Source organism: Ursus arctos, unplaced genomic scaffold, assembly GCF_023065955.2.
Source record: "Ursus arctos isolate Adak ecotype North America unplaced genomic scaffold, UrsArc2.0 scaffold_21, whole genome shotgun sequence".
In the NCBI taxonomy this organism is placed as follows: domain Eukaryota; kingdom Metazoa; phylum Chordata; class Mammalia; order Carnivora; family Ursidae; genus Ursus; species Ursus arctos.
In genome coordinates, this window is record NW_026622886.1 from 3146244 (window position 1) to 3166836 (window position 20593).

Below are 20593 nucleotides of genomic sequence, written 5' to 3' on the forward strand. Positions count from 1 at the left end.
GAGCAGCCGTGCCCGCCGCCCGGGCCCCGCGCCAAGGCGCACACGCTCCGGCTCCCCCCACCCGGCCCGGGCGGGAGTTTGCACCTCTCCCTGCCCGGGTACTCGGGCCGCCGCTGCAAAGCCAACTTTGGAAAAAGTTTTTTGGGGGAGACTTTGGCCCTGAGGTGCCCAGCTCTGCACTTTCCGACTTCGGGGGCCTTTCCAGAAAATGTTGCAAAAAAGCTAAGCCTGCGGGCAGAGGAAAACGCCTATAGTCGGCGAGTGAAGACGAGCCATCGACCGCCGTGTTCTTTTTCCTCTTGGAGGTTGGAGTCCCCTGGGCGCCCCCACACGGCTAGACGCCTCGGCTGGTTCGCGACGCAGACCCCTGGCCGTGGATGCTCACTCGGGCTCGGGATCCGCCCAGGTAGCGGCCTCGGACCCTGGTTCAGCGCCCAGGCCCTCCCCAGCCCCTCAACGACGGAGCCGGGGCCGGGGGCGGCGGCGCCCGGGGGCCATGCGGGTGAACCGCGGCGGCGGCTGCAGCTGCCTGAGCGCCTGATCGCCGCAGACCCGAGCCGAGCCCACCTCTCTCCCCAGCCCCCGCCCCCCACCCTGGCCGCGGGGGCGGCGCGCTCGGTCCACGCGTCCGGGGCCCCGCGGGGCCGGGCCCGGAGTCGGCATGAATCGCTGCTGGGCGCTCTTCCTGTCTCTCTGCTGCTACCTGCGTCTGGTCAGCGCCGAGGTGAGTTGCGACGGCTGCCAGGGCTGCTTCGCTTCATTCATTACCCCCACCCTCACCCCTTAGTCGCCCCCTCCCCTCCCTGCAGTGAACTTTGGACCCTTGCAGCCCACGGGCCTAGCGCCGGGCGCTAGGTGACCTCCGAGGGCTGGGACGCGAGGTCCGGGACGTGCCAGGCTCTAAGGGGACGTGCCAGGCTCTAAAGCAGGGGTAGCTTTCTTTCCCAGGCGCGACCCCAGATCTCCGGCCCTTTCAGTGTCGGGGGAGGGTGTGTGTGGCCCTGTCCCCCACCCCTCGGGAACCCGAAGGGAGAGAGGGTGGGGTGGTGCTGAGGGTGCAGAAGGCAGCGCGTTCTCCCAAGCCCACTTTGGTTCCAGCTTAGGTTCTGTCCAGGACCCGGCTTGCACGGGAGGTGCGAGCTCGCGCACCGGTGGCAGTCACGCCAGCCTTCCTCGGGGATCTGCCTCCCCTCCCTGGCTCTGGCTCCCGGTCGGGACGGGCGCCCTCGGGCCAGCGCAGGGCATGCCCGGCCCTAGAGCTCAGTCCAGCAGCAGCTTGTGTCTTGGGGGCGGGGGGCGCCGAGAGAAAGAGAGAGAGAGAGAGAATGAGAGAGAGAGACGGAGGTTTTGGGCACTCGGGAATTGGGGAGGAGTAGAGGCTTTTAAGGAATCCAGCCCTCGGGGCGGTGTGTGCCCCAGGCCCCGCCATACCTGCGCCCGCGCCCTGCGAGAGGAAGCGCCTCTCTTCCCCGGTTGCAGGGTGCGGAGCGCGCCAGTAAAAGCGTAGCTGCAAGGCAGGTGGGGTGTAAAAACGTCTGCGGGAGCTATCAGGTCGGATCAGTACCCCCCCACCCCTCCCAGCCTCACGTAGCAGTGAGTTGGCAAGTCCACCCGGAATCCAGGTGGGAAAGGGGGCGGGGCAGGGAGGAAGCGCGAGGTGGAGGGGAGGAGAGGGCAGCGGGGAGCGCGGCGCGCCTGGGTCCCGTCCCGCCTCCGCTCGGTGGCGGCCGAGAGCCCGCACCTCGCCGGCTCCCGAGGAGGGCCGGCCCCTCCTGGCGTCCAACGAGGCGCAGGAAGGAGGCGGCGGCGGCGGCGGCGAAGGGGTTAAGGTGAAGGGCTCCGAGGCCGCGGCCAGACGTTGGGCCGCCGCCAGCGCAGGTTGTTTTGACCACATAGGAGCCGTCGCCGTCTCCTTTTGTTCTCGGGGCTCCTCGAGGGCCGCCGGCCGCCCGCCCTGGGGCCCCGCCCTTCCGCGGCCAACCCCCCGCGGTCCGCACCCGGGAGGGAGGCCGCAGGGCTCGGCCCGGCAGCCTGCAGGCCCCTCCCGACGCCCCCTCCTCTCTTCTCTGCAGCTCCCCGGGCCGCGGCCAGCTGTTGGGGAGGGGGGTGCCGGCCGGCCCCAGCTGCCGCCTCGCCTTGCCGCGGGGCCTGGGGCTGGGGCCGGTGCCAGGGCGCCCTGGGAACGGCGGCGCCCCCGCCGCTGCTCTCCGCAGCCCACCCCGCCCGGCCCCCGGACTCGCTCACTCACCCCACGCATGCACACTCTTGGCCAGAGGCGATGCTGCGCTCCAGCGGGCGGGCGGGCGCGCAGAGCGACGGGCACGCACTACCGCGGCCGGGTCGCGCGCCCGCCGCCGCCACGCCCGTGCACACGCGGGGCACACGCGCGCGCACCGCACACACACGTACGCCTGGCCCCAGAACACGCGGCCTGAACACACGTGCGCGCACACCCACGCACGCACACAGGCACGCACGGTCCCTATACACCCAGCACCAGGTGCCCACCCCCGCGCAACAGGTGGGCCCACCGTGGGCCCACCGCGGGCCCTGGAACCTCGTCATCTCTGTAGTGACAGCATTTCCTTGCAGGGCCCTAGGAGGAAGGGGAAACAGGGACCCTCCCATCGCGTCCTGGCTCCACAGCACCCACTGATTTTTGCCTGCTCAGGTCAGCTTGCCGCCCCTCAAGCATCACCCCTCGGTGATTGCATTTTTTCAACTACCCCAGGAGACGGAAAATAGTGTTGATGAGACTGGGGGGGGGGGCGCTGTGATGTCCAGATCATTTTCCCTTCCAGTGAGCCCTTCTTTGATCCTCCAAGACTGCAGGCCCCTCGCTGCTGAGGGGGCTCCCACCTGGCTGTTCTGTCTTCTTCACTGATCCCAGCGTGCTCTGGAGAGGAGGGGTGATAGCGGGATGAGGCTTTTCCCCTCCCTGGGGCCTGCCCCCCTCATTTCCAGCTTCCTCCAGCACCTCCTCCTTCCCCGCCACTCCATGGATATGCGCGTTTGGGGGAACGCTATGGCACAGAAGCCGGTGCCGTCGCCCCCCTGTAAGCCCAGCGTCCAGGAACACAAGGCCCTCGGGAAGTCACAATTGTGTGGTGCTTTGCAGTTTCCCACTTTCGCGCTGAGCCGGTGTCAGCCTCAGCCGGCCCTGGGGGAGGAGACATAAAGGGGAAACCCTTCAACATGGGGGCCAGGCGGGGAAGGGAGACTCCAGGAGAGCTCACTGCTGGAGGTAACCTTGGGGCTGGCCTGTTCCCTGGCCCAAGCCTCAGGTAGAGGCCTCAGCAGCTGGGACGGAAGGGGGGGGGGTGGGAGCTCTGATGCGGGGCCTGGCAGAGGGTCCGCTGAGGCCTGGGAGGTCCTATCTCCATCAGCTGAGCTGGCTTCCGCAGAGGGTAACTCCCACTGTCATGTGATGTCTCCCGCCTCAGCACCCTTCTGCCCCCAGCGATCGAGGGAAGGGGACTGGCAGCCCTTTACCCCCCAGCTTCTTTCTGGTTTGCTATTGGCCTTGGGTGGTGGGGGACCGACTTGCTGGATTCTCCCAGCTCTAGAAGTGTCTGCAAGTTTAGGACCGAACAGAACTTCGAGGCTCTGGGGCAAGACCTAGAACAGTGTGCTTATCTGTGTGGGGTGGGGGGAGGGGGAGGTTAATTCAGCGAGAGTGGTAAAGAGGTGTTTGCCATGCGCTTCCTGGGTCCCTCTCAGTCTCCCCCTCCCCCCATGCCTCTTCCAGGACAGCTATTCCATTTTCTGGTTTATTTGTTGTCTGTTTTCCCTCACTAGTCTAAACTCCTCTAGAGAGTTTGTCTTGGTCACCACGGTCTCCCATTCTTGGAACAGTGCCTGGTCCAAGGTGGATAATCTCTAAATATTTGGGGAAAGGACAATGGATGTGGGGGGACATGGGGGATAGTGGTGAGGACCAGACAGCTGTCTAGCGCTTGCTAAGTGCTTTATAAACATGGCCTCACCCCCAGGGCGGTGCAGCCCGGCTACTCTGCCCTGGGGCAGGCATTCTCCTTTGAGCCCTTCCCCCCATCTTGAGAGACAAGCTTGTCTTTCTGTTCCACGTCTTGGGAGTTGGCCTGCCAAGACTGGACAGGACAGAGGAAGAAACAGAAGGAAAATCAGACTGCAAAGATTCCATGTATCTTGAGCTGGGCCTCAGTTTCCCCCACCCCCCAAAATGTGAAGGTTGGATCAGCTCAGAGTTCCCTGAGGGCAGCAGAATTCCGGGGCCTCTGGAAAATGCGGATTCCTGCTCGGCCCGCCCCAGTGCTGGGAGTTGGGCCGGCCTGGGGTCGAGGGTAGGACTCCCCGGCGGGAGGGGGGCAGGCAGTGACTGTGATGGGCCGCCCCGGTCCCTCTTCCGGTCCCTCTTCCAGCCCTAACAGCGTTTCTGCTCCAGGGAGAGGTGGACAATCCCGTGTGGGGCTGGGCCAACACCATTCAGGAGGGGCGGGAGGGTCCCAGGAGCAACAGGGAAGGGAAATGCTAGGTGGGAAAGTCTGGTTCTAAGTGGCTTCTGTGGTCTGCCCAGAGAAGGCTTCTTCAAAGGGCTTGGCTTTGGCATCGAATCTAAATCAGGCCTGAGACTGTCAGGCAGGCGGGCGCTTGGAGGCCTTGCCGGCTCCTCTCTCCGCCAGCCACAGACAACGCCCCTGGTTGCTTGGGCTGAGCCTGTCGTCTCCCTCCGCGGAACTGCGGGCTGGGGAGGGCTGCGGAGTGCGTATCTGTGTGTGCAGCTGGGGCCCTTGGGGGAGGGTGGGGTCCAAGCCCCTTTGATCTGCCAGCCTGGTTGGGAGCAGGTAATTCACCTGGCCTCACGCTAGCTCGCTAGCTCGTGCCCTTCCTACCTTCTGCAGCTGGTGTTGGGGGTGGGGCGGGCTGGGGAGGAGGCTGTTTGCCTTGGCTCCCGGGGCTGGCTGTGCCCCAGCTGCCTTCTCACCACGCCCTTGCCCTGTCAGGAACCCCAGGCCTGAGCTCTAGGGCAGCTTCATCTGGATGCCATGCCGCTTTTCCCTGCCCACCGTAGGAGGGTTCTAGAACCTGTGCCCAGGAAGCCTGGGCTCTGGGCTGCTCACCCTCCCACGCCAAGAGGAGCCTCTGACCCCCAGCAGGTGCCCATGCCAGTCTCCCCCAGGGCACTGCATCCTGGAGCGGACCACAGGCTGCATTTCCCCATCCCTCACCCACCCCCAGCCCGGAAGGGACCTGCTGGCCCACGCGGCCCCAGGCAGTGCCAGTGGGGGCTAGGGTGCCGTTTCCTGGGGCCCGGCACAGGGGCCAGTGCAAAGCCACACACTCGCCCAGGGCAGGTCTCCTTGGCAGCTGAAGCCCCTGCTTTTCTGTGTCCTTGAGTTTCTCAGCCTCTGCCCTGTTGACATCTTGGGCCAGGTAATTCTGTATTGTGGAAGGCTGTCCTGTGTGGGGCGGGCACCGGCCACCACCCACTAGATGCCAGGAGCACTGCTCTAGCTGTGACCCCCTCAGCCATGGCCAGTGTCCCCTGAGGACCGTCTGGCCCCTGCTCTGTGACACCTGATGCCAGAAGGCTCCATGGTGAGCTGGAAGAGGGAGGCGCACGGCCCTGCTCTTGTGGTGTAGACCTGTAGTCCTTCACTTATTTCTCTAAGCCTTGGGCTTCCTCATCTGGAAGACGGGGATTCAAATACAGAGCCAGCTGCTTTGGACTGGTAGTTAGTACATCACCAGCTCAGTACCTGGCTCAGAGCCGGCACTCGATAAAAGTTAGCTGGGGTATTATTATCAAATCCAGGGGGCTCTTGGTGAGTTCTGGGCATCCAGTGGCCAAGTGACTAGAAACATGTGCAGGAATGGCCTCTCTGCTTAGAATGAAGTGGATGCTTTAGGAGGGAATTTGCTAAGGGAGTGGAGGGGGGAAATAACCCAGGTGGTCCTCCTGGTGGAGGAGGTAGGAGGATCATACAGGAGAGAACCCCAGGGAGAAGGGGAGAGACCTTCGTGCATTTTATGAGTACTTCTTGAGCACCTACTGTGTACTTCCTCCCACCACTCCAGTCTGTCCTGGGCTCTTGACCACTCAGCCCGGGAGGGTGTGGGTCCATTTTCATAAAATATCGTCTCTGTGCATCGCAGGCTGGGTTTGGGGCATCCACTAGTCCTGTTTGGGGTCTGCCTACTCCGCCCCGGCTGACAGATGCAGCCAGCTCTCCAACGGTCAAGGAGGTCTTGGCATGAGTGCTACATGCCTTTTGGTACTGGGGCTTTGGGCCCTCTCCTGGGGGGTTAATTGAATGATTACTGCACAGATAGCCTGGGAGCCCTAACTGGGCACCCTCCCCCTTGGCTTTCCTCTGCTGCCTCTCGTGCCACCATGGGCAGAATTAGAACGGAATCAAATGTCTGCGACCCCCTGATGCACACAGATGAGGGCCAGGACCAGAGAGGGGCAGTGACGCGCCTGAGGTCATGGGGTGGTTGGTAGCAGAACAGGGGTAGAATTTAGCTCCCTAGACTACCAGTTCTGGGCTTGGCAAAGCCCTCAGGGGAAGTAGCCTGCCTTGGCCTTAACTGGGTACCAGCCGCCTGCCTTCTGGTCTGTGGGTAGGGCTCTGTGTCCACATTTGGAGACACCAAAGGCAGGGGCTCTCTCTTGGAGTAGGAGGAGTGGAGCGTGGCAGAGGTAGGGGAGGAAAGTGAGGGGCGGCTGAGCTGATGCCCCTCTCCCGTCTCACGCATGCAGCCCCAGGCTCCCCAGCTTTGTAGCCATGGACCCTGAAGGAAAGACCCCAGCTGCCAGCCAGGCTTACTGCTCGGGCCCCAAGCTTCCCTGTCTTGAACCTCCCGGCAGCCCTAGACACCAAGCAGGATTATAAGCGCCACGTTCAAATGAAAAAACTGAGCTCAGGGTTTCAAGGAATTTGTTTTAAAAGCGGGCATACTCACACTCTACCCTGGCTCGAAGGCCAACCTGGGTGGCCAGAGCTGGATGGATGTGATGGAACCCCGGGGGGAGGTGTTCCCAGAAGCCACGATGACCATTGAAGAAACGGAGCTTTGGGGGAGTCAGACACTGATCCATCCCCAAGCTCCTAACAGAGTTTTGGGGAGAGCCCCCTGGGGCCGGCCACGGGGCAGATGACCTCCTTCCCCCGTCAGGCAGGGACTCAGCCTGTGCAAAGCCAATGAGAACTCGGGTCCTTGGAGTGTTCCGTGAACTGACTAGAGGGGGAGCTCCTGCTTCCTAATCCAGAGAAACTGAGGCACAGAGTTGTTTAAGTGAGTCAGGTCTGCCGGCGCCCACTCCAGGGCTCCTTCCACACGACCGCATCTTCCTGCGTCTGTGTGCGCACGTGTGTGTGTGTTTGCGCGGCTGTGAGTTCGGACGTGGGGCAGGGTCTCCCGCATTTCCTTTGCCCCAAGGCACTGGGTGTCCAGATTGGGCACGCCTCCTCAAGACCTCTGGCATCAGCCCCTCAGGTCTCCCTAGACCACGAGGGACGTGGCCATGACCTTCCTATCGGGCTGCTCTCCTGTCATTGTGAGGCCTGCGGTTTCCCTGGAGGAAGCCCGGCTCCGAGTGGGGCCTGTTAAAGCACTTATTAAGTTTCAAGTGTTTTTGGTAACAGGCCAGAGGGGCTCTAAAAATAGGGTTTGGTTGGGCATGGGGCATGGGTAAGCTTTCAGGTTTCGTGTCTGTATCTAAGGATTCCCTCTCTCCTCTTTTGAGCAAGAGACTAAATAGATCTGTTAGTGCCAGGGGTCCCCTGAGCCCACCCAGCTCTGCAAGCATTTAGGAACCAGCTCATGTACCCAGAAAGCTGGGGGCACGGGCTCTGCCATCAGAGCGCCTGGGCTTTGCGTGCGGGTGCCGCTGACCATTCTGTCTTCTCATCCGTGAAATGGGGGCAATTAGATCTCCTCTGACAAACGCTGGCTGTCATTGGCTGTCAGGTGGGGATGAAAAGCAGAAAGACGGTTGGAGTCTCCTGGACCCTGTGATGCGATGTGGGAGACGGGCGGACATCCTATCTAACGCAGAGCAAGCTGGCGCTCTCGTGTGGGGTGGGGATGGGCATCTGATCTGGGTCTTAGAGGCTTGAGTAGGTTCTGGTCCCCAGAACTTTGTGCTTCTGATTGTCAGGCCTGGAATTTGCCCCCACTGTGCCCCCGGCTCGGCTGTCCATTTGCCCATAGCCGAGAGGCCCTGTGGGAGTTTTCCATGGGAGGGTGCATGTGTGTGCGGCAGGGAAGAGGGCCATGGCTGGAAAGCCCTCCACTCCAGCTCACTTGACCCCACGGTGTCTACCTGGCAGGGGGACCCCATTCCCGAGGAGCTCTACGAGATGCTGAGTGACCACTCGATCCGCTCCTTTGATGACCTCCAGCGTCTGCTGCACGGAGCCTCCGTAGGTAAATTGAACCCTCATTCAGTGCTCTGGGCCGCCACTGAGTCCTCGGGGGGCTGGGAGGGGCAGGGCAAGGGGCATCCTCCCTTCCTTGACTTCCAGAGAACGAGAGGCCTGTGGCAGCCCCAGGAGGGCTCGGCCACACCTGTCCAGGGCAGGGCTGGGTGGGTGGACGGGTTGGTACCTGGGATGTGGGGCGTGGCAGAAGCAGCCACATGTGGCTCTGGCTTGGTGCACGGGGTGGGGTGCCAGGAGGAGGGGGGCAGGGAGAAGGTGCCCGGGGCATATGCTGAATGTGTATCCAGGTGTGGACTCAGCCAGGGAGGGTGGTGCCGAAGGAGCCATCTCCCTGCCCCTCTGGCCGAGGGCCCAGTCTGTGAGGTCTCCCGGGGACACCTGGCCCAGACCAGCGGGCAGCCCTGCCCCAGCCAGAGAGTGCACTCAGCGAATGGGCACGTGCTTGGTGGCACACACGTGGCAGGGCTGGCGGGCTGGGTCGGGAATGTATTTATAAACGCTGTCTTCAGAGCAAATTCCATTCTATTCTAACCTCTGGCCTGTTCCCTGGAGCCCTGGTCAGCACCCCCCCTGCACCCCCAGCTCCCCTTCCCTCTAGGGTTTTGTCTCTTTGTCACTTTGTAATCCTTGCCCAGACTCCTATCTACGGGGGACAGCATTTCCTGTCTTTGTTTCCTCTCCCCGTTGGGCCCCTGGCTCCCTCTCAAAAGCATTCCCGGGCCCTTTCAAACCCGCCTATGCCGGGGGCTGGTGAGGCAGGCAGGAGGGGGCCCCAGCTGGGCCCACCTATTGTTCACTAGGCCCCCCACCCGACGTCTCCCACATCCCCCACCCCATGCCCGACTGGCCAGCCCTGGCCAACACAATGGGGCAACTTCCAAATTTAGCCTTTCTGCAGTTTCTTTCCAAGGCCCTTGGCCCCCACCCTCGGACAGCCCCTACACACCCCGGCTGGGGGTCGGGATTGGAGACAGAGGTTTTCAATAGCCGGCCTGTTTCGAGGCAACCATGTGGCTATTTTTTCCTAATCAACTTAACCTTTCCACAAAGCACATCTTTTCCCCCATCTCCTCTCCACCAGGGACATTCCAGAGATGGCAGGGAGAAAGGAAGGGAGCGAGAGGGACAGACAGACGCGCTGACGCGGGAGCAGTAGGCTGGATGGAAACGCACCAGTTGTAGGACCGTCTCCTCCAGACAGGACCCCCTGGGAGCCCACAGAACAGCAGGAGCTTTGTCATTGGCAGGGTCAGCGGGAAGGGGAGACAGCCAGAGCAGCGAGGGGCTGCATGGAGGGGGCGGGAGCTTGTCTCCAACACCCCTGGTCTGTTTGCTCGCTCTTCAGACATCAGAGAGCTGGAAGGGTCTGCCCAGGATTCAGTATCAAGCTCAAAGTCCTCCTGTCCGGCCCTCACCTCCCACAGAGGTGTCGGCTGCCTCTTAGAGAGAGGGATGGCTCCAAGGAGCACTAATGATGCCAAGATGAGGGCCTCCCAGGCTGGAGAAGGGAGCTGTAGTTTATGACCCGAGAGAGCAAAGGAGAGTTTAGGGCAGACACCAGGTCGAAGGTTAGAGGGGAGAGGCAAACACAATGAGACTCTGGGAGCTGGAGCAAGACCCAGGCCTGGAAGGGCTCAGGGTACGGGCGCCCCTATCCCAGCTGGCCGGCTCCCCACCCCTCCCTGCCTTCAGCCCCCACCCCCACTCATCTCCCTCCTCCCTCTCCAGCTCAGCTGGGCCATTGTCCGGGGCTCCAGAGGGGCTGTGTCCAGGGCATGCTGGTCCCCCCGGGGATTCTGGGAATTTCTCCATTCAGCACTTCCTATGGGAACGCTGGGCGGAGGGGCACTGGAAACTGGCCTTCCGAGCTCTGGGTCCTTGCCCTGCCCTGGAGGCCGAGGAGGGTTCGCTTACAGTAGCAAAGGGAAGGGTTATTTTTAACTCCTTTGACATGGGTTCTGTCCAAAAATGTGGCTGAAGGACCCAGAGGGGGGCTGAAGGCCCCCCCAGGGATGCAGTCCGGGCCCCACCACCCCCTGAGCCCCATGGCCACCCTGGGGTTGCCTGGAGGGCCCCTTGTCAGAGCGAGGACCCTCAGGTTTACAGGGACCTGGAAAGGGAGTCTGTTCTTTGGAGTGGGGTGCCAGTGAGGGGTGAGAGGCCACCTTCCTGCCTGCTCCAGATCCCCCATTGGAGCCCCCAGCCCACGATCGGACCAGCCAGAGGCTATCAGGGTGCATCTGACTGTGCCTTCTCTTGCAGACGAAGACGGGGCCGAGCTGGACCTGAATTTGACCCGATCCCATTCTGGAGGCGAGCTGGAGAGCTTATCCCGAGGGAGAAGGAGCCTAGGTGAGGCTGCAGATGAGAATGGTGACCCCTCCATGGTGGGAGCCAGACAAGGAGAACTGGGGTGTGTAGCCAGTCCACAGCTTTGGGCCACCCCATTCGTCCCACTCTGAGGACTGAGTTGAGCTCTAGGAGAGTAGAACGGTGCTTCGATACACTATATTGAGTTGAGTCATCACGCCCAATCCCCCAACACACAGTTTCCTAAATATAGTGCTTTTAAACTCATTTTTCATTACTCTAACCCTAGAGATAGCTCTTACTGACCCCATGTTACACAGTTGGAAACAGGGGCCCAGAGAGTGTAAAGCCATGACCGAAGTCACACAGCTAGCAAGGGATAGGGCTGGGATCCCAGCAGCTCTTCTCACTTGAACCCAGTGCCGTCCTGTGGGCCGTGTGTCTCTTCTGTGGCTTAGGGCTGCAGCCTGGGACAGCAGGCAAAGCTTGGCACCTGCCTAGGTCCCACGGAAGCCTTCCCAGGGGAGGCCAGTATCTGCTCTAAGCCCTTCCTCCTCTCTGCCCACCTGTAGACCCCAAAACACTGGAGACAGTGGCTAGGGGGACCTTCAGATAGGAGGTGGTGGCCTGAGTTCCACTCCTCACTTTGAATTTGGGCAGCTAGTCGAGCCTCAGTGTCTCTCCATGAGAACGACGGCAGAGCCCCAGCATGGATGGAAGACTTGCTGTGGGCCACTCACGCTAGTCAGATCGGCAAGGGCAGCGTATAGGCTCTGTGATCCCCGTGCCATAGATGAGGAAGCGGGCTTTGAAAGAAGCAAGGATGTAAGGATAGAAAATAGTGAAAAGCGGCAACATGAAAGTGGTCATAGAATAACAAGCGAGTAGGAGCCAGGGGTCAGGCCTGAGATCACAGAAGGAACTTGAGGGTGGGCGGAAGGAAACTGACATTTATGACAGACCAGCGCTCTCAGTGACCTTGCTGGATCCTTGCAGCGGTTCTTGGGTGCAGATCTCATGGGGAAACTGAGGCTGAGGGCACCTCAGCAACCTGTCCAAGGGCCACAGCTGAGAACATCCAGGACGCGCAAACGGGTGGCGGGGGGGAATGGAAGGAAGTGGGACTCGGCGGGCCACTGGGGAGGGCACCCAGGGCCAGAGCTGCCCCGCTGGGCTGGGCCGCCGGGCGGGGGCTCTGGGCCGGCCCACCCTCCTGACGGGGGTCCCCTCTCCCTTCAGGTTCCCCGACGGTCGCCGAGCCGGCCGTGATCGCCGAGTGCAAGACGCGCACTGAGGTGTTCGAGATCTCGCGGCGCCTCATAGACCACACCAACGCTAACTTCCTGGTGTGGCCGCCGTGCGTGGAGGTGCAGCGCTGCTCCGGCTGCTGCAACAACCGCAACGTGCAGTGCCGCCCCACCCAGGTGCAGCTGCGGCCCGTCCAGGTGCGCGGGCGCGCTGCCGCCGCCCCCCCCCAGCTGGGGGGGGGGTCTGGGGGCCGCGGGGGGGTGGGCTCCGGACCGGGCAGAGGCACTCCTGGCAGGCTCCTGGGCTCTGTCCAGTTAGGGCCGCCGGCAGGAGGCTCTCTGGGCAGGTGTGCTGAGTCCTCAAGGCCACCCCAGCCGCTGTACCCAAAAGCCGCAGGCAGACCCCCAGGCAGGGCTTGGTGTGGAATGTTAAGGGAAGGCTGCTGCCTCCTCCTTTACAGGGATTAAAATCCCCAAATGTCCCTTGAAGAGACCCGTCTACGGGCACTTATTGGACGCTCAGAAAGTTCTGGGCTGCTCAGTTTTCCTCCGAACCTGTTTAGATTCCTTGCTGTGTCTTTAACAAAGACAGGCACAGAGTCCCTCCAGGCAACAGATACAGCAGTGCTGGGGGCAGCCCCTAGCAAATGGTCAGAATGCTGAATCTTGCCTCCTTTCTGGAGAGATCGGCTATGCACGCTGACTCCAGGCAAATTCTAGAATAGAGGCTACTCTGGGAAGCTCCGGGTCTCATGCTGGGCAGGGCAGAGCCAGAGAAGCCTCAGCTGTCTTCTGATTCACGTGGGAAGGTTTTTGTGCCCCTTGGGTCAGCCTCGCCTACACACCAACTCAGGCGGGGCGGAGCTGCCGGGCAGGGGGCACACCTAGGGCTCAGTGCTGGCTCTTGCCAAATGCTCCACCTGCTTTGCCCCACTCCCCTCCCTGAGGTCAGCTGTGGCGTTTCCCCGTGCCTGCCATCCATCCCAGGCCTGGGCCCCATGCCCGAGATCACAAGTGTCACTCTCTACCACACCACCCACTGTCATGGTATCTCCTGTCCCCAGTCTTCCAGCCCTATGGATGGACACCTGACAGCTGACCTCCCCCTTCCCGCCTCCCTCCTGGATAAAGCCTCCCCCCACTTCCTTCCAGACAACCATCTCCCGCCTCTGCCATAGTCCCTGACCTTGGCTGGCGCTCCGGGAATGAGGACACCACAGGCCCTACGTTCAACCCGGAAATGCCTTTCTCCCTCTCTGGGAGCTCCAAGGGGGCTGGGGCCAAGCTGGAGGCCAGGTCGGGAGCGCTTGTTTTGATGGAAAAGCTACGAGAAGGGCAGAGGGCAAGGTCCTGCTATTGTTTGGGCCAGGGCCTCTCCACTCCCGGCTTTCGAGGAAAGATCCCTGCGGGGGACACTGGGGTAGGAAGAGTAGGCAGGCGGGCTCCCTCAGCCCCTGCCTGTGTGGTCTTACAGAGGCACTTGGATGGTTCTGTCCTCCAGGTGAGAAAAATCGAGATTGTACGGAAGAAGCCAACCTTTAAGAAGGCCACGGTGACCCTGGAGGACCACCTGGCGTGCAAGTGTGAGACAGTGGTGGCTGCTCGACCTGTGACCCGAAGCCTGGGGAGTACCCAGGAGCAACGAGGTAACCGCTGGTGCAGGGTCTGCCTCTGAATGACTCGGCTGGGCAGCCCCCTTCTCTTGTGGCAGCTGCCAGTGGGGGGAAATTGGATCAGGCACGCCCCTCGTTAAATTCATCTGAAGCTTTCCATCTCACTGAGAACAATCCAGATTCCTCCCCTGCCTGTGAGGCTTTACACGAAGATGTTAACCCCTGATTGGCCTTCCAGGCTTGTGGCCCACCATCCCGCCTCACCTATGCCACCCCCACCAGCCTGACCTCCTTGAGTGGCCAAATATGTTTCTGCCACAGGGCCTTTGCACATGCCACTTTCCATCTGAAATTCACTTCTCTCAACTCTTCACAAGCCTACTCATCTTCATTTGGGTCTCAACTCAGAAGTCACCTCCTCCTAGAGGTCTGCCCTGACTACCTTGTCCAGAGCAGCTCCCATCCCCGTCTTGCTACCATAGCCCCCTACCTTGTTGAATGAGTACATGAAATAGCGGGACAAGAGAAGACTCCATGGACATCATCTTCAGATATTTGACAACCTGTCCTGGGGATGAAAAATCAAACTAATTCCCTGTGGCCTTCAGGAGGGATTAGGGCCAGTGGGGAAAAGCCATTAGAGAGAGATTTTAACTCCATATACCCAAAGCTGTTGATCAGTCAGGGGGGCAAGATGGAATTATATGCCTCGTACGGTAGTGAGTTTCCTGTCATTGACGATGTGTAGGTAGACACTGGGCAACCGTGCGACAGTGATGTGACAGAGTTCAAGCATCAGAAGGACAATTGGAACTGGACTTCTGTTCCACTCTTTAGCGTTCGTGAATTCACAATTTCAGGGGCATAGTTTGATTTGAGTTGAAAGGGACCAACAAAATGATCTGATCCAATTGCCTGGTCCACATTCTACAGAAGAGGTGCCTGAGGCTCAGCGAGGCTGGGATCTTGCCCAAGGTCACACAGCCAGGCCCAGGCAGGGGTACAGTTAGAGTCTAGGTATCCTGAAGTTTTATTCTGGGCCCTTCCCTCACCCTGACAGCAGTCACTGGCTCTTACCTGCCTTGTCAAAGACTTTAGCATTGTTAGAGCTAGAATGGTCTGGAGAGATGACCTTATAAGTCAGTTGTTCAGTGTTCTTGATGGGGCTGCCGGAACTCCGAGAGGTTAAGGGACTTTTAATGAAGGTTGCATAGCGACAGAGTCTAGCCCAGAACCCAGGTCTTGTACTGTCTAGTTCTGCGTTCTTTAGGCTGTCCTGCTGCCTTTTCTCCCTCAAATGTTTGCAGTAAGGATCAAGAATTATTATTATTATTATTATTTTAAGATTTTATTTCTAAGTAATCTCTACACCCAACATGGGGTTTGAACTCACAACCCTGAGATCAAGAGTCGCATGTTCTACCACCTGGGGTGCCAGCCAGGCACCCCAAGGATCCAGACTTATTAAATTAATATGATTAGATGAGCATTAAAAAAAAATCACCTCTTGACTTTCAGTAACTTTCTATCGGTAGAGGACAGACCATCTTAGAAGCCTTCCGAAGGCAGGCCTGTCTCTTAGCCTCTGTCCCGGTCCGAGAGCTGAGCTGAGGCACGGATTCCCTGGGAAGGTTGATCATTTGACAGCTTCAAACTGACCTGTTGTAAATTATTAGTCCAGTTAACACAGAACAACATGGAATATCAAATAACACGGAATAATAATAGGAATTAACATGGATTGACTTAGTCAGGAAAAATCTTACTCTTTATGTTTAGGTTGGGGTTCTTTCATGTGCCCTTGCTTCACGTGATTTTCCAACCCTGGTTTTGGAAGGCTTGTTCAACTGATTCGTATGTACATTACATAAAGTCATGCCGTGTAAGTTGCCGCAGTGCGGCCCTGGCCTGGCTAAGGCTTGGTGGTGTGGCCCGTGTGATGCCAGTGTCAGACCTCGGGGCTCAAGACTTCTCTGTCACACGTGAGCTGTAGGACGACCTTGAGCCCGCTCAGGCTTTGCCCAGCCCAGGGTCCTGCTGATGACCCCATCTCTGGAGCCCAAATTCCGGGCCCTTCCATGGCCCTTCTAGGTGTCCTCCCCCAATGGGGATCTGAGACACCCCCCCCCCCCCCGCATCCTTCCACTGCCCGATCGCAGAGATGGGCTAACCGCCTTATGGGAGCTTGTGTCTGTGAGGTGGGAGGTCGGCGCTGGCCCCGACGAGCTGGGGGTGCTGGGGAAGGCTCCTAGGAAGAGATGGGCCTTGAGCTTGGCCGAGAAAGCCTTCACTGCCACGGTGTTGACCTGGGGGCTCGGGAGGAAGAGACATAAGTGCTAACCTTGCCTGAGGCTCACGAGCACTGTGATTTACAGGCCAGTGGTTGAAAGTATGGACTCCTGAGGCCTCTCCCAGGTTCAAATCCCAGTGTCTCTGCCTCAGTGTCCTTATCTGTTAAATGGAGATGCTTGTACCTGCTGTGAGGATAAATGAGCTCGGGAAGGGCTAGCCAAGGGTTTCTGGCTATTTCCATGGGTTATCACCTAACCCGAGGGCCGGGGCTGCTGCCAGGTCAGTTTTAAAGATACAGAAATTGACGCACAGAGCGTTTATATGACTTGCCCCAAAGCACGCCACTAATACCTGGGAGAGCCCAGATTCGAACCCCGGCAGTCTGGCCCACAGCCTGAGCTCTGGCCACCCCCCTGAGCCGCTTCTTGGAGTGGCAAGGGCCAGGCGATGGCAGGCGCAGGGATGGGGAGGTCAGCTCCATGGCGGGAGCGGGTGGTTCTGGCCCGATGCTCAGCGGCTCCCCCATCCCAGGACTGGAAGGGGCTGAGAGGCTGGTGGGAGGAAACCTCAACAGGAGGTCAGGGGAGGGAATAAGAAAAGAGTGAGGAAGAGCCGCTCGTGGTTGCTGATCACTTCTTAGTCTGATCTTAGTGGCTTAAGACAACAACCATGTTACCGTCTCTCCCTGATCCATGGGCTGACTGGGCTCCACCCGCTGTCTCCTGCCGTTGTAATGTGTCATCTGGAGGCGTGGGGCAGCTGGGCCCGTGTCCCTCTCTCTAGTCCAGGGCGTCTCCTCCCCACGAGCCTTCCCCAGCCGAGGAGCCAGACTTCTTAGGCAGTGGTAGAGGGCTCCCCAAATCAAAATGGGGGGAGCTGCCAAGGCTTTTTTTTAAAATAAGATTTATTTATTTAGTTGAGAGAGAGAGAGAGACTGCGAACGTCAGCAGGGGGAGGGGCAGAGGGAGAAGGAGAGAGCATCTCCAGCAGACTCCCCTCTGAGCACAGAGCCTCACTCGGCGCTCGATCCCAGGACCCCAAGATCATGACCTGAGCCAAAATCAAGAGTCAGATGCTCAACCGACTGACCCCCCAGGCGCTCTGGGAGCTGCCAGGCCCTCTTAAGGGTTGTGCCTGGAACTGGCACAGCACCACTCTACCATCTTCTACTGGTTAACAGATCCGAGTCCATGCGAGGCTCAAGGGGCCTGGAAATCAGGAGGGTCCGTGGGGAAAGGAAAAGAACTTGAAGCCAATTCCCCTCTGTGTTCTGTGTTTGGCAGTATACTGCCATTGACTCATTTTGCCAGTCCTGTGAGGTGAGCAGTCTTCTTACCCCCGTATCACAGGTGGGGAAACTGAGGCCCAGAGTGGTTCAATAGTTGTCCCCAAGGCATATGCAGCTGATAAGCTGTGGGGCTGGGATTTGAACCCAAGGAGGGCCGGCCTCAAACTCCTACCCCTTGTTTCAGCCCGGAAGATCTGGAGAGGTCTGTGGCAGGTGTTGGTTGAGAGCGATAGACCCTCTCCAGAGGCTATCCACCTGCTGACAAGACGTTTCTTTCTCTCAAGCAGCCAAGACACCCCAAACTCGGGTGACCATTCGGACGGTGCGAGTCCGCCGGCCCCCCAAGGGGAAGCACCGGAAGTTCAAGCACACGCATGACAAGAAGGCGCTGAAGGAGACCCTCGGAGCCTAGGGGCATCTGCGAGAGTGTGGGCAGGTGAGGCCTGGTGGGGAACCTGAGGCCTAGACCCCTGGCCTGTGGCTTGGGCTGTGGAAGGGGAGAGGTACTTCCCCATACAAAATCCTGGCTCTTGAGCCTGGATTCCCCTCTGCCCAGTTTCAACTGAATTTTCCCATAGGGTAGGTGGGGGAGGGGGCTTTGGGGACCCCAGCCCAGCTGTGTCTCAGCATGCCCTACGAGAATGGGAAGTCTAACCCTCAACTCCCCCAGTCCTGAGCGATGTGGGAAATCAGCTCCCCATCCCCCGGCAAGGGAGGCACGTGAGCTGTCTCTGACTCCCTGTGTCCCTCTGCTTGGCCCACAGGGTTATTTAATATGGTATTTGCTGTATCGCCCCCATGGGGTCCTTGGAGTGATAATATTGTTCCCCTCGTCCGTCTGTCTCGATGCCTGATTCGGACGGCCAATGGTGCTTCCCCCCTTCCGCGCGTCCGTCCACCCACCAGCGGGTCCCCTCATTGGCCTCCAGCGCCTTGCCCGGAAGCTCGAGAAGGAAACGGAGGACCTGAACTCCATTGCTGTCTTCCTCCGCCGACCCCGAGAATCTGGGATAGAAGCACAAGAGACACCGGTGGGCCCGCTGTTCCCCGGCTTCTGCCCGGGTCACACCTGAGTGCTGTGGACTGGCGAAGCCCTGTACGAGGCCCCGAGGCCCTCTAGGCATGGGTGGCCTGCCTGGTCCCAGGACCCCTGGCCAGCTTTGAAGGGAACACCCCCAGGCAGACCAGGGTACCTCGTACTCCTGTGGCTGAGACCACGCGGGGGAGCACAGACTGGAGAAAAGCCCTCCCACGGCGCCCAGGCCCAGTCCCTTCTCCCTGGTCACCTCTGCTTACAGTGGCTTCCTTTCGTTTTATACATATGAGATCTTTGAAGGTGCGGACTCCTCTGGGTGGGCGTGGCCCAAGCACCAGGCAGCCAAGTGCCCCCTCAGATGGGTTAGAGATGAGGTTTGCTCTGGAGTCGACATGGATGGTGACCTGGGCATTCACTGCCTCCTTCCACTCTCCCCCACCTTCACTTCCTCTGTTTTATCTCGCTACCTCCACCCTGTATCTTCCTCTTGTCCTGGCCCTCAGTCTGCTCCACCAAGGGGCTCTTGGACCCCATACTTCTGCTCCATTAGGCAGAAGACCAGGGGTCAGGGCAGCAGGGGGCCTGCCTGTCATATTCCAGCCCAGCCAAGACTGCCATGTAGGTTTGCGCAGGGTGTGCACTGCACAAAGGCACTGCCTGCAGGGATCATTGTTCACACCATAAAACGTGGCCAATTTGTGTATTTATTAGGACAGTTTTCTGGCAGACGGAGAGAAAAATGTCTAGAGAAAGGGATCCTTTTCCTAACTGACACAAAGGCTCCATGTGGACTGGCTGTGCCCCAACCTGGCTGATGGCTCAGAGTGGTTGGACAGGAGAGCCCATGTTGGGTGGGGAGGCAACACTGTTGTCCATCTGGCCTCCGTTTTCCTGAGTCCTCAGCTCAAGCAGTTCCCCTTCCAGGCAGGTGTGAAAAACCCAAGAGAAAGTCTCCAAGGGAGGGGGTAGCTCTTGCTCTCCCCCTGCACACTCCCCCCATATTAGATTCTTTTGAATTCCACTTCTGGTGGCCCCTCCCAGGAAACCAGCTCATGGGCTGGGAGTGGGGGAGAAAAGGGAAAAGACCCCCAGGGCTCCCCGGGGTGGGGTCTGAGCTCCCACCTCCCTCCCCACCTTCGACTGCACTTTCCTCCCCACCGCCTCCCCTCCAAAATCTGCTTCCTTCAGTTTGTAAAGTTGGTGATTATATTTTTGGGGGCTTTCCTTTTATTTTTTAATTGTAAATTTATTTATATTCCGTATTTAAAGTTGTAAAAAAAAAAAATAACCACAAAACAAAACCAAGTGAATCCACCGGAGTTCTATCTGTTGGCATCGTGCGTGACGATTACCCTTCCCGAATTGGCAGGATTTACTGACAGCTTGTTACGTGTTCCTCTGGCTTTGGGAAGTGCAGACACACGCTCGTGCACACGCTCACACGTGGGTGTGTACACTCGTGGGCCTGCTGTTCTGTGAGGCCCCTGTCTGGGGGTGGGTAAGACCCATGCAGCCTGTCCTATAGTCCTGGTCCTGCAGCGGCTCCTGACCCCCCCCCCCCCCCGACCACAGGTCTCAGCCGTGTGCCTGTCACTGGCAGTGACAAGAGATGGTTTTCTCCAGCATGAGGATCTCCATCAGGGCACCAGGACCTCGGCATCGTAGGGTGGGGCTGGCGGTGGGGAGGGGGTACCCCATGTGGGGAAGGCTGGGGGAGGTCCTGGAGGGGCTGTGGAATTTAGAAGGAACACAGCTGAAAGATGGATCTGGGGTCAGCCCTTACCCAGCTGTGTGGCTTTGGGGGAGCCCTAGCCCCCCCTCTGGTCAGGGCTTCCTCTGAAACACAGGAAGATGACCGAGAGACTTGTGGTCTCTAAGGTCCAGCTGTGGGATTCTGTGCTTTCTCTTGCCTGCAGAGACTTGGGTCCCATCCCATAAAAAAGATTCTGAATGTGTTTTGGGTCCCACCTGTAGGCAGACTGGGGCTGATGGGGAAACTAAAACTGAAACCATTTTGCCTCTGGAAGTAGTGATCTTCCTGTCACTGGAAGTATGTAAATGGAAGCTGGGTGACAACTTGGCTGAACTTAGACTGAATAACAGCATGATTGAGTGATCAGTTAATTAATTGACTCATTCATTCATTCACTCACTCATTCGCTCACCTTCTTGAGCCCCGACCTTATGTCTGTCTCTAGCAAGGGCTTTTATAGCAATCTGGTTTAAATTCTTCTGGGACTGCTTGTCCTACACTTGGGGAATTGGAGTCTGTCTGTGGTTGTGGCGGGAAGCACAGGTCAGAGGGGTTTAGCTGGAAATGTAGCCTGCCTGCCCAACTCTGTAGGACCCTCCCTTTCCCCCAAGCCCTGAATGTTCTGGGT

At 59.3% G+C, this 20593-nt stretch overlaps 1 protein-coding gene across 4 annotated transcripts; it reads left to right on the forward strand.

Moving 5' to 3' along the window:
• The first annotated feature begins 567 nt into the window (after nucleotides 1-567).
• On the forward strand, nucleotides 568-19522 carry PDGFB (platelet derived growth factor subunit B). 4 transcript variants are annotated; one of them, XM_026479603.4, is made up of 7 exons: nucleotides 568-724; nucleotides 8316-8412; nucleotides 10689-10778; nucleotides 11976-12181; nucleotides 13485-13629; nucleotides 17461-17612; nucleotides 17941-19522. In XM_026479603.4, exons 1-6 carry the CDS (start codon nucleotides 662-664, stop codon nucleotides 17586-17588), a joined length of 729 nt encoding a protein of 242 aa, XP_026335388.1. In that variant the 5' UTR covers nucleotides 568-661; the 3' UTR covers nucleotides 17589-17612; nucleotides 17941-19522. The 4 variants fall into 4 exon arrangements, with proteins under 4 accessions (XP_026335388.1, XP_057172419.1, XP_026335390.1 ...); XM_057316436.1 differs by having other exon boundaries at nucleotides 18083-19522; XM_026479605.4 differs by having other exon boundaries at nucleotides 17464-17612.
• The last annotated feature ends 1071 nt before the right edge of the window (nucleotides 19523-20593 follow it).